This window comes from Plectrocnemia conspersa, unplaced genomic scaffold, assembly GCF_051122295.1.
Source record: "Plectrocnemia conspersa isolate PC_06_02 unplaced genomic scaffold, ASM5112229v1 ptg000006l, whole genome shotgun sequence".
Lineage (NCBI taxonomy): Eukaryota > Metazoa > Arthropoda > Insecta > Trichoptera > Polycentropodidae > Plectrocnemia > Plectrocnemia conspersa.
In genome coordinates this window covers 14,101,204-14,125,513 of record NW_028277170.1, presented here as the reverse complement: position 1 = coordinate 14,125,513, position 24,310 = coordinate 14,101,204, and the positions used below count along the sequence as shown (strand labels likewise).

Genomic DNA, 24,310 nt, shown 5'->3' with positions numbered 1-24,310 from the left:
TTGCAAAGTTATATAAAAAAGACAGTTGGATATCTGTGAATTACAAAAAATTATATATATTGTATCCACCGCTGTTTATCTGTTTATATATACGTATAAAAACGTGTATTTTTAAATTAAATTCCCAAGGTTCCCGAAATTTCCTGTTTTTTTTCCAAAGTTTCCGTTTTAATTTATCTCGTTCAAAGTTCTGAATTTTTCCAATCACCTGATGTAACCAGTACACTTGTTAAAGAAATCAAAGTCAAAAAAGAAAAATTTAAAAAATCTCAATTTGAGTTTTTTTTTACATGTAGAATCATTTTGTTTTGGTTTCGTAAGGTAGTCAGACATCATCCTCAAAAATTATGAGAACTGTTTTTTTACGTGATGTATGAATCTACATAAGTTTGATATGTTGGTGTGTGGTAAGAAGTATTCTCAACAAGTCATATCCGAAATAAGAAAATAATTCCCTTTTAGTGATACCACAGTACCGCTAAGTTTTGGCCATAATGACTGAATAAGCCTCCACACTATCATTAGGGGAAAAGCCTTATCACAACTTACTTGTATGTGTTGATTGTGTTTAATCTGCTGTAATGCATTAGACTCAAGCCTGTCTAGTTACAGCGGAAGATTAAAAAAACCCTCGGCGCTATTTGACTTATATTTAATCGGTCAGTATTTAAGAAGTTTATTTAGTCAGTATTTTATTAAGTGAATTGTCAGTATTATTTTACTGTAATGATCAGTATAAATAGATTTTAGGTCAGTATATAAAATTTTATTGGTTAATGTAAATCTAATGTAAATCGTTTTCATTTTTTATAGAAATAATCTAAATAAATTACTTTTGAACCTATAGTTATTGAATTTATAATTAATTTATTTTTAAAAAGTAAATAGAGGATGTAGCGCATTTTCGAATTGTGTGGTGCTGGTGTTGTGCATTGCGGAATCACGTCGATTTTTCGTGTGGCAGCACCGAATTTCATTATTGACTTTCCAGTAGTATCGGAAGACGTCTCTGGCATGGAGCACCCGACTTATTTGCGGGACTCCGATCTCCGTGTGGGGGCGTCCCTCTTTCCTAACCGAGGTGCCCCTACTGCATCGGACTCGATGGGGGCGCGCAGCTGGACTAACGACATGCTCTCTTGTATCTGGCCTCTCTTCTCTTTCATCAACAGAACCACAGCCGACATAAAACAATCCAGAGGTAATACTCAAGCTCTAAATCATAATGTATGAACCAGGATGCATAGCATTGCTTGGGAACTAATTTATCTCGAAAATTTTATATAGTTTTTATAGTAATTTTCATTTTAAAGATTTATTTTTAACACTGATGTGCCCAGAAAGTGTTATGCTTTCAAAAATGTATTTCCATTGGTAAATTCTATTATTATTTGAGAATTTATTTCAAATTCTGTAGTGATTTTATTTTTGGTTACGATTTTTCTACACTTGTCAAGAACTGTCTTCCATGTTTTCTTAAGTTGTTTTACATCTGTAATTAAGTTCTCAATGTTTTTTACATCTAATAGTCCTTGACGGGATTCAATAATGAGATTTGTTTAATGGTTGTTCAATAAGTCTATGATTTTTAAGGTGCAGGTTAAATGAGTTAAAAAATAAAGCGTGTAATTCTTTTACTAAATTATATATTCTCTATATTTTCCGACAATTAGTCTCCACGTGTTAATCAATATTTTTATACCTGATTCCCAAAATATTGTATTTTTGTTAGCAATAATTTTTTTAATGTCGTTTTTATATCCGTTTTCATAAAATATTTTTTCCACCTAAAAATTATTGCAGGGATCTAAATATATGATAGTCGTTTGTCTGTATAATCCACTAACTCTTAATGAATTATGCCATTCATATCCAACCAATACATAACATTATCTTATTGAGGTGTAATCCTGTACTCGGTGTTGAAATTGGATGTTCATTGACATCCAACCACTGCCTCTTACGTCGCGTTTTTGCGTGTATTTGACAATTGTCAGATGAGCAAATTGTTCTTTACCTACTTTGACATTCATGTTACCCAGTATGATTTTAAAGTCTTGTTTAAGACATTCATCATATGTTTTGCCTAGGGCAGAGGTCGGCAAAGTGCGGCTCCGGAGCCGCATGCGACTCTTTGGCCCCTTAAGTGCGGCTCTGGCACAAATGTCCACCGGCATTTACGCGCCGGATCTAAAAAACAAGGAAATATGAAGCTCTAAATTTGAACGTCTTTGTGTTGATTTGGAAAATTATAATAAAGGTTTGCTAAATTAATAAATAAATTTGGCTCTCAATTTTTTTTTAATCGTTGTAATGTACATATTTGGCTCTTTGGCTGATAAGTTTGCCGACCACTGGCCTAGGGCATCATAGAATTCCTCTTTTTCTTCTTCTGGATTCTCCTCTATGGTTGCATGTGCGCATATTAGGCTGTAGTTGATAAATTTTCTCCTCATTCAAATACGGCACAGTATAATTTATGGCTGCAAAGTCTATGACCAGGTGCTTTACCCTTCCAGACACTAGAAATCCAGTTCCAAATATATGAAGCTTAGGGTGACAGATATAATATAAATATTAATCTTTTCTTTCTAAAATGCCATTTCCTATCCATCAGATTTCTTGTAACTTTATGTATGTTGAGAATATCCGTTACCACTTTCAACGTTCGAGGTTTGTAATGTTTATACGATCCATGTGCATATTTTCAGATCCTTTACTCATTTTAGCGTATTCGTTTCGCAAGGTCGTCGTAGGATCAGTGATTTTTGTGAAATAGTATAAATAATTTTGATCGAATTTCCTACATTGTCTATTTTTTTCAACATTAAAAATTTAACTACCAAAATGAGACCCCTCTTACACTATGTCCCCCTCCCCTCTCCTGATAGATCCTGTATATATATACCTAGCCGAGGCGCTGTGTGCAAACCGATGCCCTGCTTACCTACCTGGGCTGTTATTATTGTAGCTACATTTGTCTTGTTTAATACTGTTGTGCTCCTTACAAATCACTGCCGTAGGTACTTCAGACAAAATATTGTTCTTTCTTGTGATTGTTAGAACATACTTGTACATACTTTTTACATAAGTTGTAAAAAAAAATAATAATGTTTGTGAAATTAAAATTTATTTAGAAAAGTTTTTTTAATAGAAAATAACAGATTTTTTTAAAAAATGGTTTGGAAAAATTGTAAAAATATTTGGCAAAAGGTGATAGATAATAATGAACATTACTTTTTTGATTAGTATTTAAAATTTTTAATTAATAAATGTTTTTCACAAGCAAACAAAATTTTGATTACTTATTACCCTTTATTATTATAATATAATTATGAAAGAATACATAAATTTTACATAACGATATGACATGTACACTCGGTGTACATTACAGGAAGGCAAAGATTAAGAGTTAAAATATGTAAAGTGATTTGCTTATTTTTTTTACTCAACAGCTGAAAACTGGGATTACTCGTACGAGAGCCTCAGCGAGCTCAAATGGCTCGGCTCGGGGGCTCAAGGAGAAGTATTCAGAGGCAAATTCAATGGCAACGTTGTGGCAGTGAAGAAGGTGAAGGACCAGACCGAGACTAACATAAAGCACCTGAGAAAGCTGGACCATCCGAACATAGTCAAATTCATGGGTGTGTGCATGCAGGCGCCGAATTACTGTGTCATAATGGAATTCTGCCCGTTCGGACCTCTGTACAGGATACTGCACGACGATCATGACATAACACAGTTCCAACTGCTGGAATGGGCCGAGGGGATCGCCATGGGAATGCAGTATCTACACATGAACAAAATTATCCATCGGGATTTGAAGAGTCCCAAGTATGTATTAATTGTATCACTTCCATTTAGCGATTAAGGTAAGTTTGCTATTGCATTGTGAAGCGACTTAAATGTCTTATGTTCGACTGATTTAATGAAAAGTACAATTATTTGCAATATAGAATCAATAAAAAAAGTATAGCAGTTTATTTTAAATAAACAAGTTCAGTCTATTTTTTGTAATAATAAAAACATTAGTATGCTTGTACTAGACAATTTCTAATCATAAAACAATAATTACATTTAAAAACATTGTAAAATAACTTATAACAGTAACTATGTTGCAAATATGATTTTAATTATTTTGTAAATATATGACAAATTTCTTTTGATTGCTACCTTTAATTTTATCTGGGAATTTCTCTGTGTCAGGCTCCATAGGTTAACACATTGTTTGCGGATCATGTAAAATTATGTTTTTTTCAATTATTGCTGGTATGCGGGACCCGTAAAAATACGATTTTTGTTGATTGGTGGTAGAAGTCGGGTAACGTATTTATACGGGCTATTTTTACAACGGATTTCATTGCTCTCCGTTAGATCACAGTTCACACTACAAAAAGCACTTCTATGTTTTTTTTTATACAATTAATTGTAATAAAAATCAATATAGTTTCATTAATATATTTTTTTGTCAAATAATGAACTATTCTTTTATTTCACATGGTCAAAACCTTGAAATAGATCGTATTTATGCCAGTTTTTGATGGGTTGGCAGAAGGGATTTTTTGTCACACTCGTCATAGTTTTACTTTAACTATTATAAATGGTTCTTCAATGGATCTCTATAGTTTGAAAACTTAGTATATAGTGAGTTTAGAATTAAATTTTTTATTAAATTATATTAGATACTTTAGAAGTTATGACGATTTTTTTGCGCAAGACCTCAATTTTCGCCCGCGCCAGTCGAGATATGACATGGAATTATACCCGCAAACAATGTGTTAATATATGATCGATCACTGTTGATCAATATTAGCCAGCGCTATAATACTTTTAAATGTAATATGTTGGGAAAAAAAATAGAAAGCGATTGTAAATATTTTAATATTTTGCGTGCAATATTATTCTTTCGCTTTCTACAACTTTATTGAAAACATTTGTCTTTTAGAAAGACTACACTGCTAGTGAACACATTAGCGTCTGTAACTTTTTGTTTTACATTTAATATACAAATGAAAATTTAAAATATTTTATTTCAAAAATACAAAAGTTTATTTTCAAAATTAGTTTATAGAATTCAGATCTTTTTAATTCAATGACAGACATACATCGCCATACTGACCTTTCGTTTGTTGATGATTTTTAATAATTTTTACCCCTTCACTATTTTGGTGTACGTTTCAGTTGCGATTGCTATTTTAAGCCACTGCTGCGCTTTTGTGTTCCATGCCTGATTTATACTACCACCTATCGGCCACTTCTCACATTTTACGTTTTGAATTTATATAGCACTTTCAAGATCTGACTTACTTACCCGATAATAATATTATTGTTTCGTATTTTATATACGTTTATATTTGTATTTATACTTTATTTTTTTAATTGTTTTTGTAACCATTGACAATTTAATGATTTTAATATACAAATTGGGCCTAAAAAAAATTTGAAACAACTTTGCCGATCACAATGCTATGTTATTAAAAAGTATCATTGTTGTGGGTAAGCTGGCCAAAATTATGTATATATTACCATAATTGCGAATAATATAATTATAATTGTAAAGATTTTAGCATACAACTTCAATTTTGCCTTTAAATTTAATTTCAGCATCCTAATCGGCGAGAATCGAGTGGTGAAGGTGAGCGATTTCGGCACTAGTCGCGAATGGAACGAAATGAGTACGATCATGAGCTTCGCTGGCACTGTATCGTGGATGGCTCCGGAGGTGATCCGCAACGAGCCGTGTTCGGAAAAAGTTGACGTGTGGTCATTCGGCGTCGTGCTTTGGGAGGTGCTTACGCGCGAGATTCCCTACAAGAACATAGACTCCTCGGCTGTCATTTGGGGAGTCGGAAACGGCTCCATGTCTCTGCCTATACCGTTGACTTGCCCCAAAGAAATTCAACAGCTCATAAGGGACTGCTGGAACCCGGTGCCGAGGAATAGGCCGTCGTTCGGAATCATCCTGGCACACCTGAACACGTGCTGCAGGAGCATTAAATCTCAACCGATCAACGAGTTTATCGTCACGCAGCAGTCGTGGTACAACGAGGTCAAGGAGAAGGTAGAGCTGCTGCCGGTATGGATGGTGCCGACCAGAGAGGAAAAAAAACTAGTGGAGATGAGAAAGTTTCAGTTAAAGAAAGCGCAGAGCATAAGGCAGCTGTACGAGCAGAAGATGTTAAAGATCAACGATTTATATTTGGAGCTGAGTGCCGTACTTCTTCAACTGGAGCAGCGAGAGAAACAGATTATCGAGTGCGTATTTTATTTACTTATTCAATCTAATATTCTTTAACTCTTTTATCACAATGCTATTTTGGCGCGAATGGTCTTCCAACGCTGGTGGTTCTGTTTTAATTTTGAAATTTAAAAGTCGTTAAAAAACAAATCTATTATTAAACTATAGATAAATGTGGATTATTAAACTTAAAAATTAATGACTATTTTTAGAAATTTTAAGAAAATCCTTTTTTTATTTTTGAATCTAAAAGTTTTCATCAATATTAGAAAAAATCATATATTAACTCACTCATCGATCTTTTATGAATGTATTCATCTTTCCATCCTTGAAACTTTGAAATTTGTTATTTATTTATTTATTTATCATAAATCTTCCTTTGAAACATGACAGGCGTATTATAACTGAGTAAATACAGTCAACAATCACTAAGCAGTGAGACGCCAGATCGAAATCATTAAAAAAAAGGTTATAAATCGTTTATCGAAACTTAAGACCGGTCACCTTTCTTTCGGCACATAATAAGTTGTTTAATATATTTTCCTTACAGATATATTCACAATCACTGTCGGCAATCAAGTGGACCAACAACATGGTTTTCGTCAGCATTATTTTATGGTCAATAACCTCTTGTACCTTTCGAAGGCGGTGTCAAAATCCTTCGATTCTAAAATCTAAGTTGATGAGCTACTTTTTTGAAACTTCGGCTTCTCGAACGGTCTTGTTAGCTTTGTTACGAATACATTGAATACCTGTGCACAAATTTGTGTGTTTCAATTTCATATAACAAAAACACACGTTAAACTGTGTATTTACCGTAACGTATTTATTTAGCGCTTTAGTCACGGATGTTACTAATATCATATTAATTAAAATAGTTTAAAAATCGACATCCCAAAACTAGAGTAAAAAAATTTCGTTTCAAGTCAGTGTTCACATACACAAACATTTATATCTTCTTCTGAAGAATCTTCGGAGTCTGATAAATGCATGACATGCGGTTTTTCACTTCTGTGGACTGTTCAGAATCATTGTGATCATTGATATCTTCTTCATTTTCGCTAGGAGGTTGGGAAATATGATCCTCAAACATTTCTTCTAACAATGTATCTTCTCTGTCATCCATTTTATAATGCTCACAGTAAAAATCACAAAACAAAATATTTAAAATTTTAGTTGGTAGAAAAATTACTCAATAAATTAATTATCACAAAATATTTAAAAATACAAAATTACACAATATATTACTATTATAAACACAATTACACAATATATTACGAAAAAGCGCAAAGTCGAAAAATATTACAAGTATAGTCTACAAATGTTTTCTCGTCATGGCCAGAAAAGAACTGAACTATCTGAGGCTTATCTAAAACGGTACAGCGGTAGCAAATATAATATTTATTATAAACTGATGATCTGTAAGTGTTTCAAAGCACTCACAAAAATTTAAATTTACTCTGTCAATAAAAAGACATGGAGTTGCTGTGGAAGTGGTGGATCGACAACTAACTATCTTTCAGTGTGGCCAAGTGTCACTTTATTACATTTTCCAGATCACTTTGTATGGCGGAATTTTCTTACAATTTAGACAAAGGTGTTTTAAGTTGATATATTTCCATCGATGACTTAGAAGTTACATTCGAGCAGAGATGGAGATTTTGTATGCACATCGCAAAAGTTTGCGATAAGGCATCAAGGATGCTCGGCTTGGTCATGTCACTAACAATTTATTTCTTATTCGCGTTTTGTATGTTACACTAGTTCGTAGTATCCATGAATGTAGTTTCAATGTCTGGAATCCCAAGGGAAAATGGTACTCTCTGGGATTGTAATAAATTCGAAGGTAATTTCTCAGATATATTGACAAGAGGGAGTGCAGGTTGTATCCGTATTTTTATCATAGTGCTATTTTGCTTGGAGGGTTGGTATAAATTCTGAGTAGCGTCTACTCAATGAAGCATTTTTCGAAGTTGCTTAGGTGTGGTGTTAACAATATGTCAATGCTCGGTGATTTTCGGTTGTAAGCCTTAGAATGCCTTAGAGCAGGCCTCGGCAACCTTTTTTGGCTGCGAGTCAAAATAATTAAAATGTGACCATTAAAAAAAATATTCGGGTCAGTGAATACTTTTGGTCCTAACAACCATATATGTGGTCTAGTCGTGACATCGTAACACTTTAAAAAAAATGATATTCGCAGAACTGAAATGGGTCACTTGAAATCACCAAACGGGTCACTTGGTGACCCGCGGGTCATAGGTTGCCGAGCCCTGCCTTAGAGCAAGGCATAGGTATGAGAAAAATAGATATGTTATTGCCAAGTTCGCCCTTTGTGCTCGTAACTACAATGCCAAAAAGCAGCAGATAAATTTATAAATTCGTGAATTTCTTATAAAATAAAAACAATTTCAGCAAGAGAAAAATCTTTATAAGGTGGGGATTAAATATTGCGAAAAAAAATTTTGGTCAGATATCAAGTTCGCCCTTTGTGCTCTAAACGCCTCATATTAAGACTTTTTTTTAAATATTACAACTTAATCGAATGAGGCATATATAAACCGGATTTTGAGCAATAGAAGAGGGCAAAAAACAGTTATCACCTCACAGAAGTCAAAAATCAACGTCAAAATCAATAAAATCGTGTCGGTGTCATTGCAATGGAAACGCTCAGTTACCATTGCGACTGCACCGACACGATTTTATTGCTTTTGACGTGAATTTTTGACTTCTGTGAAGTGATAATTGTTTTTGCGGAATACAGCAAGATTTTTTCTACAAAGAAAAAATAAACACTAGTTTTATTATATTTAAATTGTCATTTTTATAGTAAATAAATAAATTATGATTTTTCTTACAGACGAGAGCGCGCTGTTGAAATGAAACATTGCAAATGCGGCATTCGCAAGCCTAAGGTTGACTATCAAAGGCAGACGTCGTCTTCGCCGGAAGTCCAAGGCTCGAATCTGATGGTGAACATGTTTCAATTTCCTCCGCGGCGCAGACCGGGCGTGGCGATCAGCAAGAAGCGCACTCTACAAGTCCCAAACACAAAGTTGGAGTGCTCGTCGAAAGTGATCAAAGAGAGCGAGCTGAGCAAAATGGAGGACGAACAAATACTGAACGACCAGGAGCAAAACGGCAACTTGTTGAGTGAAAATGGAAATAACCAAGTGGAGATGTTTAAGAGCACTCAAATGTCCAAGTCCGTACAACAACCGATCGAAGAGAACAACTCAAACGTCGAATGCAATGGACACAACGGTAATACATTGAACGAGAGTTTAGCAGCTTAGTTATATTTTTTTGATAGGACTCTGTGAAAATTCTTTCACAGGGGACTACTTACGTTCCTATTTAATTAATTATTAGTCGATTGTTAGATAATTTAACTCGGAAGTCATATGTGAACTCTACCTTGTTTATGTTATTACCAAACTTAAAATAATTTAACGAGATATAAGAACATTCTATTTTCGAATAGAATAGAATATTGAAAATTGAGTGAAGCGGATGTTTAAAAATAATTCACATTGCAATTATTATCATTATTATTAAAAGGGTAGAGATTTTGTTGAGTGTCTAATAGACAAACAATATACCCCTGGCAATCTTATAAAGCTGTAATCCTTTGTATATGTTGTACTTTTAGATTGTATTTTATGATGATGAGTACTTAAAGATTTAGTATTTATTTGTATTGTCACATTTCAATGTGAGTTTCTGTAAGTTAATTCCTACATTAACATCGATGTTCAAACGTATATAAAAAAATAAATAAAATTAAGGCGGTACAGGGTTGTCAAAAATAATAAAATGATGTTCAGTTAGTCTTTGAAAAGTGATCATATGTCTTTAAACTTGATATTTTGACAAAAAATTAGTTCGACCTAACCATTTCTATAAAAAACACATTATTCAGCACATCTAAACTAACTCTTACTTTTACAAAAATGAATCACTTTCATCGATTGTTACTGTACATATCACACAGTGGGTATAAAACCATAGTAAATGCAAATATTTTATACAAAATCCTGATTAAAAACTTCTGTATTGTTAATTGGACTTTCTTCTCTTGTAATATATGATAAAAATATTTTTTACGTGTACTACTGTTTTACACTCACTGTGCGATATATTGTTTTGCTCATGCTTTGAGATTACTATCATAACTTTGCAATTTGTCGTGGCAATACATTTTTTAAATAAATATTATTATATTTTTAGACTACTAATATTAAAAAAATAATTAATTAAATTGTCCATGTTACCATTAAAGATTTTTTAACGCTCTTTTTGGGACAGCTTTTTATACGATCGTTGTAAAAAAATATATTTTTACGAATAATGAAATAAATTTAGACAAATTTTATAAGGAAAACATTTTTTTATACATTTAGGTATATATTTTTTAAATAATACCAAGGCCTAATAGATTTGCATTGTGAAGCAACGTTGAGTGTTATAGCTCGCACTGTACCCAACCCAACATAAGTCTGATATTATTTCTAAGCTCATTCCAAAAATCTACATAGTGAAAATAGTATTTTTTAGTGTAAAAATAAGCAATCTAAACGTACAAAGTTTGCCTTGCAATATTAATAATATTTGTACGCTAATAACAACCATATAAAAAAATATTTGTGCCTTTTTTAAAGACTATTCACTATGTTGCTAATAATTCCTGAACTTTTATGTCTCTTGAAGTATTTTTTTATAAAATGATTCCTTGTGATTCGATTACCATTCAAACGTTACTCAAATTTTTTAATGTATATTTATTTTATGAGTCAAATGAAAACTTAAAAAAAAATATATTGTCACAATTTACTGAACAAAATGTACATCATTTTTGGTATTTATATTTATATTTAATTCATAATTATGGTAATGGCCACGGTATTGGCTTTATTGGAAAGATAATTTTATGCCATTAGTGTTTAAATATGATTTCGGGCTCGAATAAAGCGCAATCTTGAAGTCCAATTTTCGAGCAGCTGAGGCCGTATATCGGCAATAACGTGGCGAATGTTGGCTTCCATGTCGTCCATTGTCTGGTTTAATGGCGTAGACTAGCGACTTCACATGTCCCCAAAAAACTAATCCAAAGGTGTTAAATCACACGATCTTGGACGCCGATTCACAGGTCCATTATGCGAAATTATGCGCTCATCGAATGTTTCCTTTAATAAATTGATTGTGGCACGCGCTGTGTGGCGTGTGCGCCGTCTTGTTGAAACCAATGCTCTTCCACATTAATGTCATTCAATTAGGGAACAAAAAAGTCAGTAATTATGGATCTATAGCGCTCTCCATTGACTGTAGCATTCTGGCCGGCATAATTTTTAAAGAAATATGGACCACTGATTCCTCCAGCCCATAAAGCAAACCAAACAGTGAGTTTTTATGGATGTAACGGTGTCTCAATAATGGCTTGTAGATTTTTTTCACCACTCCAAATGCGGCAATTTTGTTTGTTAACGTAGCCATTCAACCAAAAATGAGAACTAAACAAAATTTTATAGTCAAAATGAGGATCAAGAACAATCTCGTTTTCGGCTCATTCACCGAATGTACCATGCACACAATAGTCACGCGGCTTTAATTCTTGCATGCGCTGGATCTTGTAAGCTTCTAAACCAAGATCTTTCCACAAAATCTTCCATAAAGTAGATGGACACAGCTCCAATTGCTGGGTGTGCGTTTTGTGGTATCTACTTTGCAATCACTTCATAGACAATGTGGGATACTGATCTATGATTTTCTATAGATTCTGTTATCATCACTCAAAAATGAATATCTTAGCGCTGCTCTACTTCAATGTATGTTGCAGGTGCAGCGATCATTTTAAGCTACTGCTTTGTACTGCCACTTTTAAAAACACATGTACGGTTTTCATTTGACTCACCCTCTTATATGTGTAGCTCATTGTTTGCTTTTGTAAACATTGACAATTTAACGATATTAATATTCAGGTTGGCCAATAAAATTGAACGAATTTTTAAATATTTATATTTCTTGAATTGCAGTGGTGCTATGACTAATAGTCATCGATTGAATGGGCCATTGAACCATTTGATATGTTTTTTATTAATACTAAGTATTTAAAATATCGTTCTTTTCTTAGGTTATCTTGTGTATCACTGGGTATATATGTATGTATATTTTGGTATAGCGTCTTTTTATTTGATCGTTATTTATGTGATAGTAAATCGGTTGTAAGTCAGTGAATACAAGAAATGGAACTTGTGTATTTATATTAAAGAAATGTTTGAACAGACTAGGCTTAGCCAGATTAATAAGCCACGATCTCTACTGTTGCAATCTAAAGACACTCGATTATGATTGTGATATTTGATTGATATTATAAACCTTTATTGTAACATTTTATTTATTGAATGCATATGCAATAAACGCAAATTGCTTTTATGTCGTAAGATTTATTTCTAATTGTTAAAATATATTTGGAAATAACGTAAAGTGAACTAATTGCATTGTATATCGAATGTTTATTAAAACTAGTATGTGTACAAAATAGTGATATGTTCTATATTTAGATAATTTATATTTGTAATTAAACGTCTAGTACTAGCGAAAATCCAAATGTAGTTTTATTTTTAATGCATTCTACGGCAAGTAATATTTGGGCTCCTTAGGCAAACCGGCGCTGATCGAGCTTTCGATGCCGCAGTGATCGCTGCCGCGCAAGATCTTGAAGAATCCTTTTTCGCCCCAATCGGAGTTCCAGGAGTTGCCGCACAGCCAATAAGGCACTCCGCCCTCGGTTCCCCATCCCAGAATCCTGATTGCATGTCCGCCTAAATGATAAACAATAGTTATAAATAATTCATCAGAGTGATTGATTCAAAAGTACTCACCGAGACTTTCGCCGCTTATATGCTTGTATACACCTGAGCGATAGGTTATAAAGTCAGAGTAAACGGAGAAGATTGCCTCGACTGGCCCGTTATCGAATATTTCGGCCATAATGTGAGATTCTCCGACCAGTTGGTAAGCTTCGGTTCCATAGTACTTGTCTTGTTGGTAAGGTGTTAAGTAATTTGATTCGCATTTTTTTATACACTCTGGAGTATCGCGCTCTGTAATAGTCAATGAATAAAAAAATGAATGCTAGTTCCGTAAACTATAAAAGGTTGATTTTTAGATTTTAAATTTATAAAAGCCTTTTTGTATGAAATGAGTTGATATCCACTAGGCTTTAAAATTATAAAACGTCTGAAAGATATAGAATCAACGAGTGAAATTATTGAATTTTATGTACATTAAATATCATTTTTCTGAAAAAATACGAAAGAACACTTCAAGTTATACAATACCTTTACTTATCATTAAACAAGCCAAAAGTACAATTCTATTTTTGTTAAATATTTTGTGCAATAGCACTATATATAGTAAATTATCAATGTAGGTATCGTTTTTGTCAATAAATTTAAAAAAATGTTATGGATTACAATCATTTTTCTAGAAACTTCGCGTATATTATAATTTATGTTGTAATTGTTGATACGTAAAAACCTTATTTGCTGTATTTATATCTGACCATCTGTTAAAATAAAAGTGATCATATAATTCAAACACAGACTATTTAATCAGTCTTATACTGCTTTTTCTTTTTTTAAGTCAATAACATATTTTCATTAGTAGTTGAATCATGTCTAAAATATTAGTATAACCATTTAATCTATTTTTATATTAAATATAAAATAAAACACAAGCCTTTGTGTTATTTTAAATAAACTATTGTTATTGCTAAGATTCTTTGACCAACCTGAGTAGGAATAGGGTGACGTCTGAAAAACTGGGATACGAAATTCAATAAAAGACGGAAATAAAGTGTTTTCACTGGTCATACGGCTTTACCGAGAGGGTCAAAGTTTCACGTCACCATAAGAGAAACCCTGATTTCTCCCCGAATGGAGAAATCAAAACAGTTGCATAAGATGGTATAGAATCAAAAAAGGCAAACATTCATATTGATTAAATTAGAACTAACCCAGTAATTATAAGGAAAACGTGGATGTTCATTTGTCTTAGAAATACAACCTTAAAATTTATTTTTATCAGGGAGACGCTAGATCCAGAATAACTAAAACACGTCTATATAAGTTTGATAAGAGCAGTTCTGATATACAGATATGATATGTGGACACTGAGCGCCAGCGATATTGGGCTAAAGATCCTGATATACTAAAATGTGATATCTCAAATGGACCAGACACCTGACCTGCATGGACTACTGTGAAGCTACTAAATTTGTATAAGCCTGAGAGTAAAAAGAGCGAAATTAGACCACGACTGCGTTGGTTAGATTGTATAATACAAGATCTCCGAACGTTCGGCATCAGCGACTGGCATCGCGTGGTATAAGGACTAGCGCTATGTTGATGATATTTGAAATGTTATCGGACGTTTTACTCTTTGTTTAAGTAATTTGTACAACATAGAAATGCTGAGGCAGATATATTAGTGAATATACTGGAAATACTCATCACTTAGATAAAACTAAAGAGTTTGATATTGATTGTAGGATTAATTATATTTTTATGTCAAGGTGTAATATAGATTTTTTTATCTTATATATTGGTATTATATATCTATTTTGAGCAATGAAATACAGTCTGTTCTTACACAACGATTTATAATAATAACCGCTGGGTTCATATTATACATTTTTACATAATAAACCCTTGAATTTTATTTTCGCATAAACAATATTTATTTTCGCATTTGCTATTATTTTATTACAATTGTTTAAAAATACATACCTTTCAATTTTATTTTTATTTCACCCTGAAAATATGTTACGTAGTACCTTATTTTTTAATTAAATACCATTTTTCCATCATAAAATGTTATATTTTTGTGTTTCATAAATCCAATTAATAAGCCACGTGCAAGCTTATATAAATAAATCACCCCTTCTCAAGTTATTAACACATATTATAAATGTGTATTATTTTAAAATAGTCCAGAAAATGTATCTGAAGAACTTTATTTTTTTAATGAGTTTATCACTGAAAACGGATAGTCATATTTATTTTTTCATTATGGACATAACTTCTTCCTGTTTTTAATTCACGACACCACGCTGCCACATTTTCTTTGTTCACAACGTTATTGTAAGACAAAATAACTTATTTTTAATACATATTTTTAAAAATGAGAACTAAACGAAATCAAAATAAAGAGGAAAACTGGCCATGTGCGATGTAACAGTCTGAATAAAAATGTCAATCAAACAAGATTCTCTTGGTTATTTGTAACTTTCTTAATAATAAATACTTGCGTATAGGATAAGTCGTAAAAACTAAGCTTTTTACAAGTGAAATAACGGCATTTTAAAATAATAATTTAAAAAAAATAGGTTTTATCTGAAATTCAATTGTTGCCGGATTTATGCAACACTAGATCCAATTTACCTGTTATATATCTAGAATATTCTAATAATATATTATCATATAAAAAAGATTGCAGTTCAGCCGCAAATCACCCGTGATTGATCAGGATGAACGTTGATCTCATCTAATTTCCCCGATAGTATATTACCCGCACTTCACTCTCCGAAAGTTGTCCTAGTGGAAGTTCGACCGAAGTCGGTCAAGGTCGCAGTTTTTCGAACAGCGTTCGCACAGCCGGGAATTTCATACGCGTGCACGCTTCTCAACCTCGCGTATTATAACTACGTGCGTGTTTTAAACACAAAAAAAATTAAAGCCAAATGGAGAAAAAGGAGATGGTGGATGATTGCAATGCACCGGAATAGATCAATGTTAGTAAATAAGACATTTTATGTTGAATCGAGGCTTCACTGTCACTAATAAATAATAAACAGGAAACGTTCAAGTGTGCAACTAATGAATAATTTCTATTATTTTTTAAGGAAAAGTATGGAAAGTCAATTTGCTGAATTGAGATTTTATATACAATATATAGCTTAGGTCTTTCTCTTTATGATACATGCAAAATTGACTGCGGATTTTTGCGGTTTTTAACACATTGCATACCTTAAAAATGTATTATTCTTAAAAATGGGACGGGGCTTAGTCGCGAAAGTTACGACCTAAAAATTTGTTCAGAATCACCAAATATACACATATTTAAAAAAAAAACGATACCGGGTATGATAAAATGCTAGTCAAATACTTTTTCTTAATATAAAACAGCAAATTTGTGACATATACAATTTTTTTTTTTTACGCTACGCGGCTAAATTTTTTTATTACGCTACGCACGGCCGTTAAACACGGAATTCCTCTTCCTCGGGCCTACAATTAAAGAAATGTTAACGTCAAATTTAAAATACAGTTTTGTAATGATTGTAATTTTTTAATAATATGGTTACCGTGGTAAAATCAGTAAACGTCAAATTGTGGATCGCGTACTAATGAAATAAAATAAAAATTTGTTTGGAATGACTAAATATATACATATTTAAAAAAACGATACCGAGTATGGTAAAATGCTAGTCAAATACTTTTTCTTAATAAAAAACAGCAAATTTGTGAGATATACAATTTTTTTTTTACGCTACGCGGCGAAATTCGCACGACCGTTCAACACGGAATTCCTATTCCTCGGGCCTACAATTAAAGAAATACTTTAAATAATTGTATTTTTTAGCACTTATAATATTATATATTTGACTAAGAGCACTTATGGAATCAACTAAAGTGGAGAAATAATTTTGGCCGTCCAGATCGGGCAAAAATACCAAACAGTGGCGCGATCGTGAAGACGCCTATATTAAAATTGAATCGTTCTATCTCAGTTTGCGATAAACCATCTCTATCTCTCTCTCTCGTCACGCGAGAGAGCGAAAGGGAAAGTATCTCGCCGCTCGCGCTCGAAGCGTTTTCGGGTATGACTTTCGGAAAGCGAGGGAATTTTCGGAGGCGACGAAGTCGGCCGCCTCGACCCAAATTACCCCCATTTTACCTCCCGTTCGCGGTGACCTCGGAGAACTTGCGAGAGATTTTAGCGCGGGGACAACCGAGCTCGACCGAAGTAAGCCCGAATTTTCACATTATATTTCCCGTCCTTGGCCAACTGTCGCCTACTTTCGGAGAGTGAAGTGGAAGCTTATAAGCCATAACGCTGCCGCTTGCACTTGGATAAGCACTTTTCTCCGGACTCGGAAATATACAAGAGCTCTAAACTCACATACAGTGGAACCTACGCCAAATCGATCAACCGCTTCTACTTCCATCGTCAAATCTTGTCCAGGCAAGCAGTCAACTGAATCGTCAAAAGTCTACTTATTTTTTTATAACGCATAACACAACTTTTACGGCTGGATTTTCAACTATTGTAACAATGTGAAATTAATAATGTCAAAACTATGGATTAAAACCTTACCGCCATGACAAGGTATTCTCGTTCCATTCACGTGATGCTCGCACGGTTCAATCTCGTAAGGCTGGCATCCTTGATTCGATCCGTAAGTTCCTCCCGACACAATACCGCTCTTCACCCAAAATTTCCACGCTGAAGCTGTAAATATTAATTAAATATATAGTTCAAGTCGATAAGGCGCTCATAATATTAGAGGCCAACTCAACAATGATGATGAAAATTAACAAACATATTATATTACGAATATTAAAGGTAACGCGTTTTGAGTATAGCATAAGTGAACGTATCTCATACTTCCATCGCTCAAACTCAACATTGATGGGCGGTGACTACCCCATGGCCTTTAATTAATATTCTCAAACAATACAAATATCAAGGATTCATGGTGTCAGCGCCTCATATGATGTATAAAATAAAAAGCAAACCAACATGGATATCCTCCGTTGCAACCCATGCCGCAGAACTCGCAGCAAGAGAGCAGATCTTCAGCCGATAGATGCACATGCTCGTTCAAGTGTATGCAGATTCTGTCAGAGATAGCTTCTACTGCGCCGAAAGCCCAACAGGATCCGCAAGCTCCCTAAGAAATGATATGTACATGTTTTGTGCCACATATAAGATAACTCAATAAAATATGTTTTATGGTGAAAGCTATCAATTATTAAAATCTATTTAATTGTTATTCATTTTCATTCTCATTATTAATATAGTTATTGAATTTATTTCTTCTTAGTTTGGATGCTTTATTGACATTTTTTTAAGTTTTGTGGGAGTTTCAATAATGCCCATCTACAAAGTTACAAGAACCAAGACTTTTCTAAACAACAGAACACCCAAGAATTGCACAATAATCAAGCAGACCTTCGAAAGCAATTAATTATCATTATTTATCACAATATAAAGACTCTTTGTACTGTAAGGGGTTGATTTATATGGCCACAAACTAAACAGCACTCTGGCAACACTGACGTGATAGTAGTAAGGACATCATTTTTTGGTAGCGTAATGGCCGGCGGGACCTCGTCTGCCAATCTCATTCATAACATTCAATAACTATGTAGCTATTCTATACATTTCAATAAACAGCTACTGTAGTGGTTTAATCTGTTTATAAAAAAACACTATTTTTGCATTAGATAAGTATTATTTTCTGCATGTTTTGTAATTATAGGATGGTCATCCGCAAATCGCTACCTTGAAAATGAGGCTTATGTGAGTACGAGATGTATCGGATGTGGAACTTAACAATAACACGACTGTTTCTGAATGACTGTTTATGAATGAGTGAGGAAGTATAATTAACAAATCATTGAATGTAGAGCAATTTGTATTAAAAAGTATCCCGTCGCTCTAATACGAACACTTTAGTTGGTAACTATTATATTCTTTCCTCTGTGGTTACTATACAATGTTTTCAACGCTCTCTTCGTGCTGTTGATCCTCGATATTTTAGGTATTAGATGTGTTCAATGATTTCTTAAAACCATTGTGGTAACAAAGAGGATGATTGATGCAACTTTGAAAAAAATACTATAATGGATGCTATGCAGTATTTGGGTACTATATAAATCATCAAAGATTAAGTTTCTCCGTGTATAGCATATACAGAGAAATTTAATCTTGGTCCAAGTAAAACCAGTTACATTAGTTCGATCTTGGAAGGATATTCCTTATAAAGTGAATTCTGTCGAACCTAAGGCAAATGAAATAAATAATGGACAATTTGAAGGGTTTGAAAACGCCGATGAAGAAAACAGCTAAAGGTTTCAATTTATAAGTGATGCGAAAATTTACTCGTAAAATAGTGATAATCTACATGAATAAGAAACGAATGATACAAGTGAAGAAATAACCATAAACTGCATTAGTCACATCGCAGTACTGACTATCGGAACATTATTGAAGTATATCGACTAATGGGAATATCAATATAATGATGGGCAAAAAAGTCGTACTGATGTTTTTAAAATTGTTAAACAAACACAAATCACTAAATTATTGAATAATACATATGTCTGTGCGTGATTCGTAATTCTCCTTGACGATATTAGTCCAGTAGTGCACCACTGTATTTAACTAAAATATACTTACAGGTATTTAGAAGTGAGAACTTATTTTTATTTTGCTATTTAATTTGGGCCGTATGAAATTATATACGGTCCCTGTTAGCTTTTGTTATAAAATATCCATTTTAATATATAATTGGCGTCTAAAATTGAAACATTCAATAAGGCTTCACCACAGAAGCAATTAAAAAACTCGTAACCGAAAATAATAAGCTCGTTCGAACAAATACTTTGTTTGTATTTCTGGCGGAACCTTTTCAATACATAACCTTTATTTAGAACTCTTAGCCTTGAAAAATAAAGATTGGTTCGTAACAGCGAATAACACTTACGACGTTATTTTTTAAACCGAAAATTTATTTATAAAACCAAATGTAAAGACTTGACTCAAATAGCACTTTTATTGGTGTGGTTATGAATGTTCCATATTTAGCAAATTATTGATTGAATTTGTAAGACGTTTGTTTTTACGGTTCAGTTTATAATTAATCGAGTATAGCTCTTTTCCCAATACTGTTATAAATATATGAATATGGGGTTATTCGATAGTTACTCGCTCAGCAACAAACATTTGCATCGTTATTTTAATTAAAATCTTGACAACAACTTAAATTTTAAAGTCTTATGTTGTATGCTAAAAACAATAATATTTCACATTTTCCATGAGCATGTTAGATCGACGTATACATATATTTATTCAGATGACTATAGCAACTGTTCATTGTTAGAGTTTTATTAACTACAGCTTTCGTAATAGATTAGTAGAAGGTATGGAATGCCAATATATATATATTGATTCAGTAACATATTGAATTGTAGCCTCTCTTTAATTCTCGTACTACTTGTTAAAATCACTAATTGCTATATTTATTTGCGAGATCAAGTTTATTTGTCACGATCGTCCTTTTTGGGAAATTTAAACCACTCGCAAATGTATCTTTCAAATAGACCTAAACGAATGAATTCGCTGCGGATACAAAAATAAGATGATTAATTTAGAGACACGGAAAATAGCAAATGACTTTTAGCAATAAAATAAAAAGTTTAAAGATGACAATATCGCTATCTAGACCTCACGCGAAAGATAATAAGTGTCTTTAGATAGCAAAAGGGAGCGTTAACAATAGATATTTAAATCGTGCAGGACACCAAGTATTGCACAATATCCATAAACTTTCAAAATCCATTAATAACACGGCAAGCACACGTTCGAGACAATAGGTTCATTATTCTTCGGAACTCTTGGTTAACGATTGCCATAATAGTCACATTAGGGGACCGACATTTTTTTATAAATGTTGAAAATTATATATGTATATTTCTGAATAAAAACTGTTACAAGCCTGAATTAGTTGCATTTTTTGATCTCAAAACTTGAAAGCACTGTACATATGATCATAGCGGGTAGCCTATTACAAGTGACCAATGTCTATGTAATAACTTTGTTAATAACCTTGCATTTTATAAAAATAAATTCGTCACTGCAAGGTTCGCACAAAGGCAATCAATGAAAAAATGCTATTTTTATGCATAATTACAATCAATCACAAAAATATTTACGAGAAAAAATAAAATCGCTGCTTGTACGCAGGCCCGAGCGGTGAGATATTTTCCTTTTCGCTCGCTCACGTGCTAATTGACGAGAGTGAATGAGAGATAAGAGAGTGCGGCCGCAAACTATCTCTCACTCACTTTCGTCAATTAACACGCGAGCGAGCGAAAGGGAAAATATTTCATATACATGTTGCGAATATGTGGTTTGGCATAAAGCAAAAACTTTTGAAAAAATCAGATCTATATGAACCATATTACAAAGTTATGTTAGTTAATGCGCAATTGCGGACACAAAGAACAATAAAATGCATATTATTTTTATTAATACTGCTATGCGAGTATAGTCCTCAATGATATTCAAATAGAGAAGCTTTTAGTATGACCGGTTATAAATTTCCTTTATTTTTAGTCTTTGTTCAACATATGTACAGGTTTTGTAGTAATCCAAAAGAACTGTTCCGAATACTCGTAATAGTTTTGTATCCTATATCAACAATTACGGGTAATGAATCAACTCTCGAGAGGAATCGCCATAAGATATAAGAATAGCCTAATTTATTTTGAATATGGCAAACTTAATTATTATGACCTATGGCCGAGGCGAAATAAAACTAACTCGTGCGCCGGTGTCGTTGTCCGATAATCGTAGTGTCTAGTAGTGGAGCTACATTCCACTCAATCAAAACACAATTGACTTATTTACTAATATAAAGATGCTGAGGGATTGATCACTAGGGAAAATCCTTTGTATTGGTTAAAATGAGCATTGTTCCATTTATACAAGCTACTCACAGTAAATATATAAAATGGTTTGTACGAACACTTTGCCACTGTTGCCATTTAACGTTATATAAATTTACACTTACTTGATCCCTGACTTCTTGAATAGTCGGACAGTTAGGCCAATATTTACGACTATCAAAGTTTGCCGGTAGCTTAACGTCTCCCAGATTATATATTAACTTAAGAGGCAAACTGTGCTTTTTATAATCTGGAAGCACTCCCATCAATCTATTGTACAATACACAAATTAATAAATAATTGAAAGTAATATATAAATATAAATTACAAAGTGTACCGTTTGATATATTTCATGCTTGTGTCCTGGTGGAAGTTTCGTCCAGCTCTCCATGTTGAATTGGCATTATTCAGATGCTCGATGAATTCATCCGATAAAGGATGAGGTAAACCTTTTGCCGTACAATTATACGACAGCAATAATACGGCAAACAGCAAAAATATTGACCTCATGTTTTCACAAACCTATGAATAATATAATAAACGATGAACCAATAACATATATCATATCTCAAGTTCAAATGTTATCCATTATCTGTATAAACTATATTGAAAATAAAGTGCTATATCATCGTATTATTTGTTTTTCTATAACTTAAGTTCTACTATTGATATTTGTAAACTTGATCCTGGAACATGTTTATTTATTTGTACATTTTTGCAGTTTGGGAATACATAATTTATATTAAAAGAACACAATAAAACTTCAAAACAAGCAAAATATTTCACTAGAAATTGTTTCCAATACTCTTTAATTCGTCCACAACTCTATGTCTTCGATAGAATTATATTTAATAAAAATGTGTAAAATTGTATAGAAATTATAGTTCCGATTCAAGAAATTATAAGTTCAAATATATGCGAATTGTAACGGTTAATGCACTAAAATTATAAATATAGTTCATAAATTACATTTTTGTTCCCATCACTGCTTGAAACTCATCTTTACATAACAATATGTAATACCATAAAAATGATTTTCATGTATTTGGTTAAAACAAAGGGATCGAAAATTAATTTCGGATTTTTTTTAAAACAAAACGTGTTTTTTATTATTATTATATTACTATTTCATGTATAATATTACTGTTATTATTATACGTATATACATATATGCTTACGAATCAATATATCTACGAAGAAAAATATAGTGAAAATATAAAACAAAATAAAAACTGAAAGAACATGTGAATTTATGAATACATAAAAAAATCTACATAATGTAAATAAATCATTAAAATTAAAATTATTGATATATTCTAACTCTTTCACTTACACAGTAGTTACTCTTCCCAATGATAGAATACAACTGATTTGAACCGCGTATGGGTCAATTTAATTTATTCAACTTGGTGTACATATGTAATGAGTCATAGTTTTATAATCACTAGTATAGCAGGGGTAACCAACACTTAGTTACCGAGGGCGACTTGTTACTTTATTAAAGAAAATGGCAAGATACAATTATGCACGCAGCGTGAACGTTTGGAATAATTTAATTAAAAAGATAAAAACGTCGCGGTTTAATAAGCCGCGCAGTAAAATAACAACTGATTTATCTGTCATTCGCATGTCCCCAGCTCATTATCACTATCAATATCAAGATGTTTAGAGGCAACTCGTTTGGTTGGGCCCACAACATTGTCGTATGTCAACACATGAAGCCAAGCGTGTTCTCTGTCGTTATTCCCGCTTCGTTCGTCTCTGAATACATTCGCATCTTACATACAATTAAATAGATTCGTTGAGAGTTATTCGTGGGGTTCAATGTCCTGACTAACGCTCGCTCACACCTAACATGTCCAACAGTTTTGGTGCGAAAAAAAATTGTATAAGATATTTCTTGAATAAATAATTTATTGCCTATTTATATTTATAAATATTATATATTTTTAATTCACATGAACATCCTATACTTTAATTCTAATCGTTCTATATTTTTATTCTGACCGTATGCTATTTTTATTCTGACCCAAAGTTGATTCAAATTCTGACCATATAATTTGTTGCTAAAAAATATACCCATATATTAAGTATTATGAAAATATACAGTAGCCCGCAAAAAACGCTTCACAATTGAAATCATATTTCGTTTGCATATAACTAAGGATATGTTATATGTGTATTAAATTATTTTTTTCGAATTCTTTAAATATTTTTTAAAATAAACATCTAAAAATAAAATAAAACCCCATATTGTTTAAATAAATTAAATTAAATGATAAAACAGTAAAATATGGCCAATAAAAACACTTTGAAATTTATTATTAAATTCTTAAGC

The 24,310-nt window shown here is 32.7% G+C and overlaps 2 protein-coding genes across 2 annotated transcripts; one reads left to right on the top strand and one right to left on the bottom strand.

Moving 5' to 3' along the window:
* The first annotated feature begins 965 nt into the window (after positions 1-965).
* Positions 966-10,018, top strand: wnd (Mitogen-activated protein kinase kinase kinase 13 wallenda). Its single transcript, XM_088188302.1, has 4 exons — positions 966-1,201; positions 3,456-3,834; positions 5,605-6,255; positions 9,096-10,018. Exons 1-4 carry the CDS (start codon positions 1,015-1,017, stop codon positions 9,529-9,531), a joined length of 1,653 nt encoding a protein of 550 aa, XP_088044428.1. The 5' UTR covers positions 966-1,014; the 3' UTR covers positions 9,532-10,018.
* Positions 10,019-12,727: 2,709 nt separating this feature from the next.
* CtsB (Cathepsin B) lies at positions 12,728-23,345 on the bottom strand. Its single transcript, XM_088188303.1, has 7 exons — positions 23,306-23,345; positions 22,310-22,494; positions 22,098-22,242; positions 18,041-18,191; positions 17,615-17,749; positions 13,117-13,338; positions 12,728-13,056 (listed from the first exon to the last, which is right to left on the bottom strand). The coding sequence occupies exons 2-7, from the start codon at positions 22,480-22,482 to the stop codon at positions 12,866-12,868; spliced, it is 1,017 nt and encodes a 338-aa protein (XP_088044429.1). The 5' UTR covers positions 22,483-22,494; positions 23,306-23,345; the 3' UTR covers positions 12,728-12,865.
* Positions 23,346-24,310: the final 965 nt, after the last annotated feature.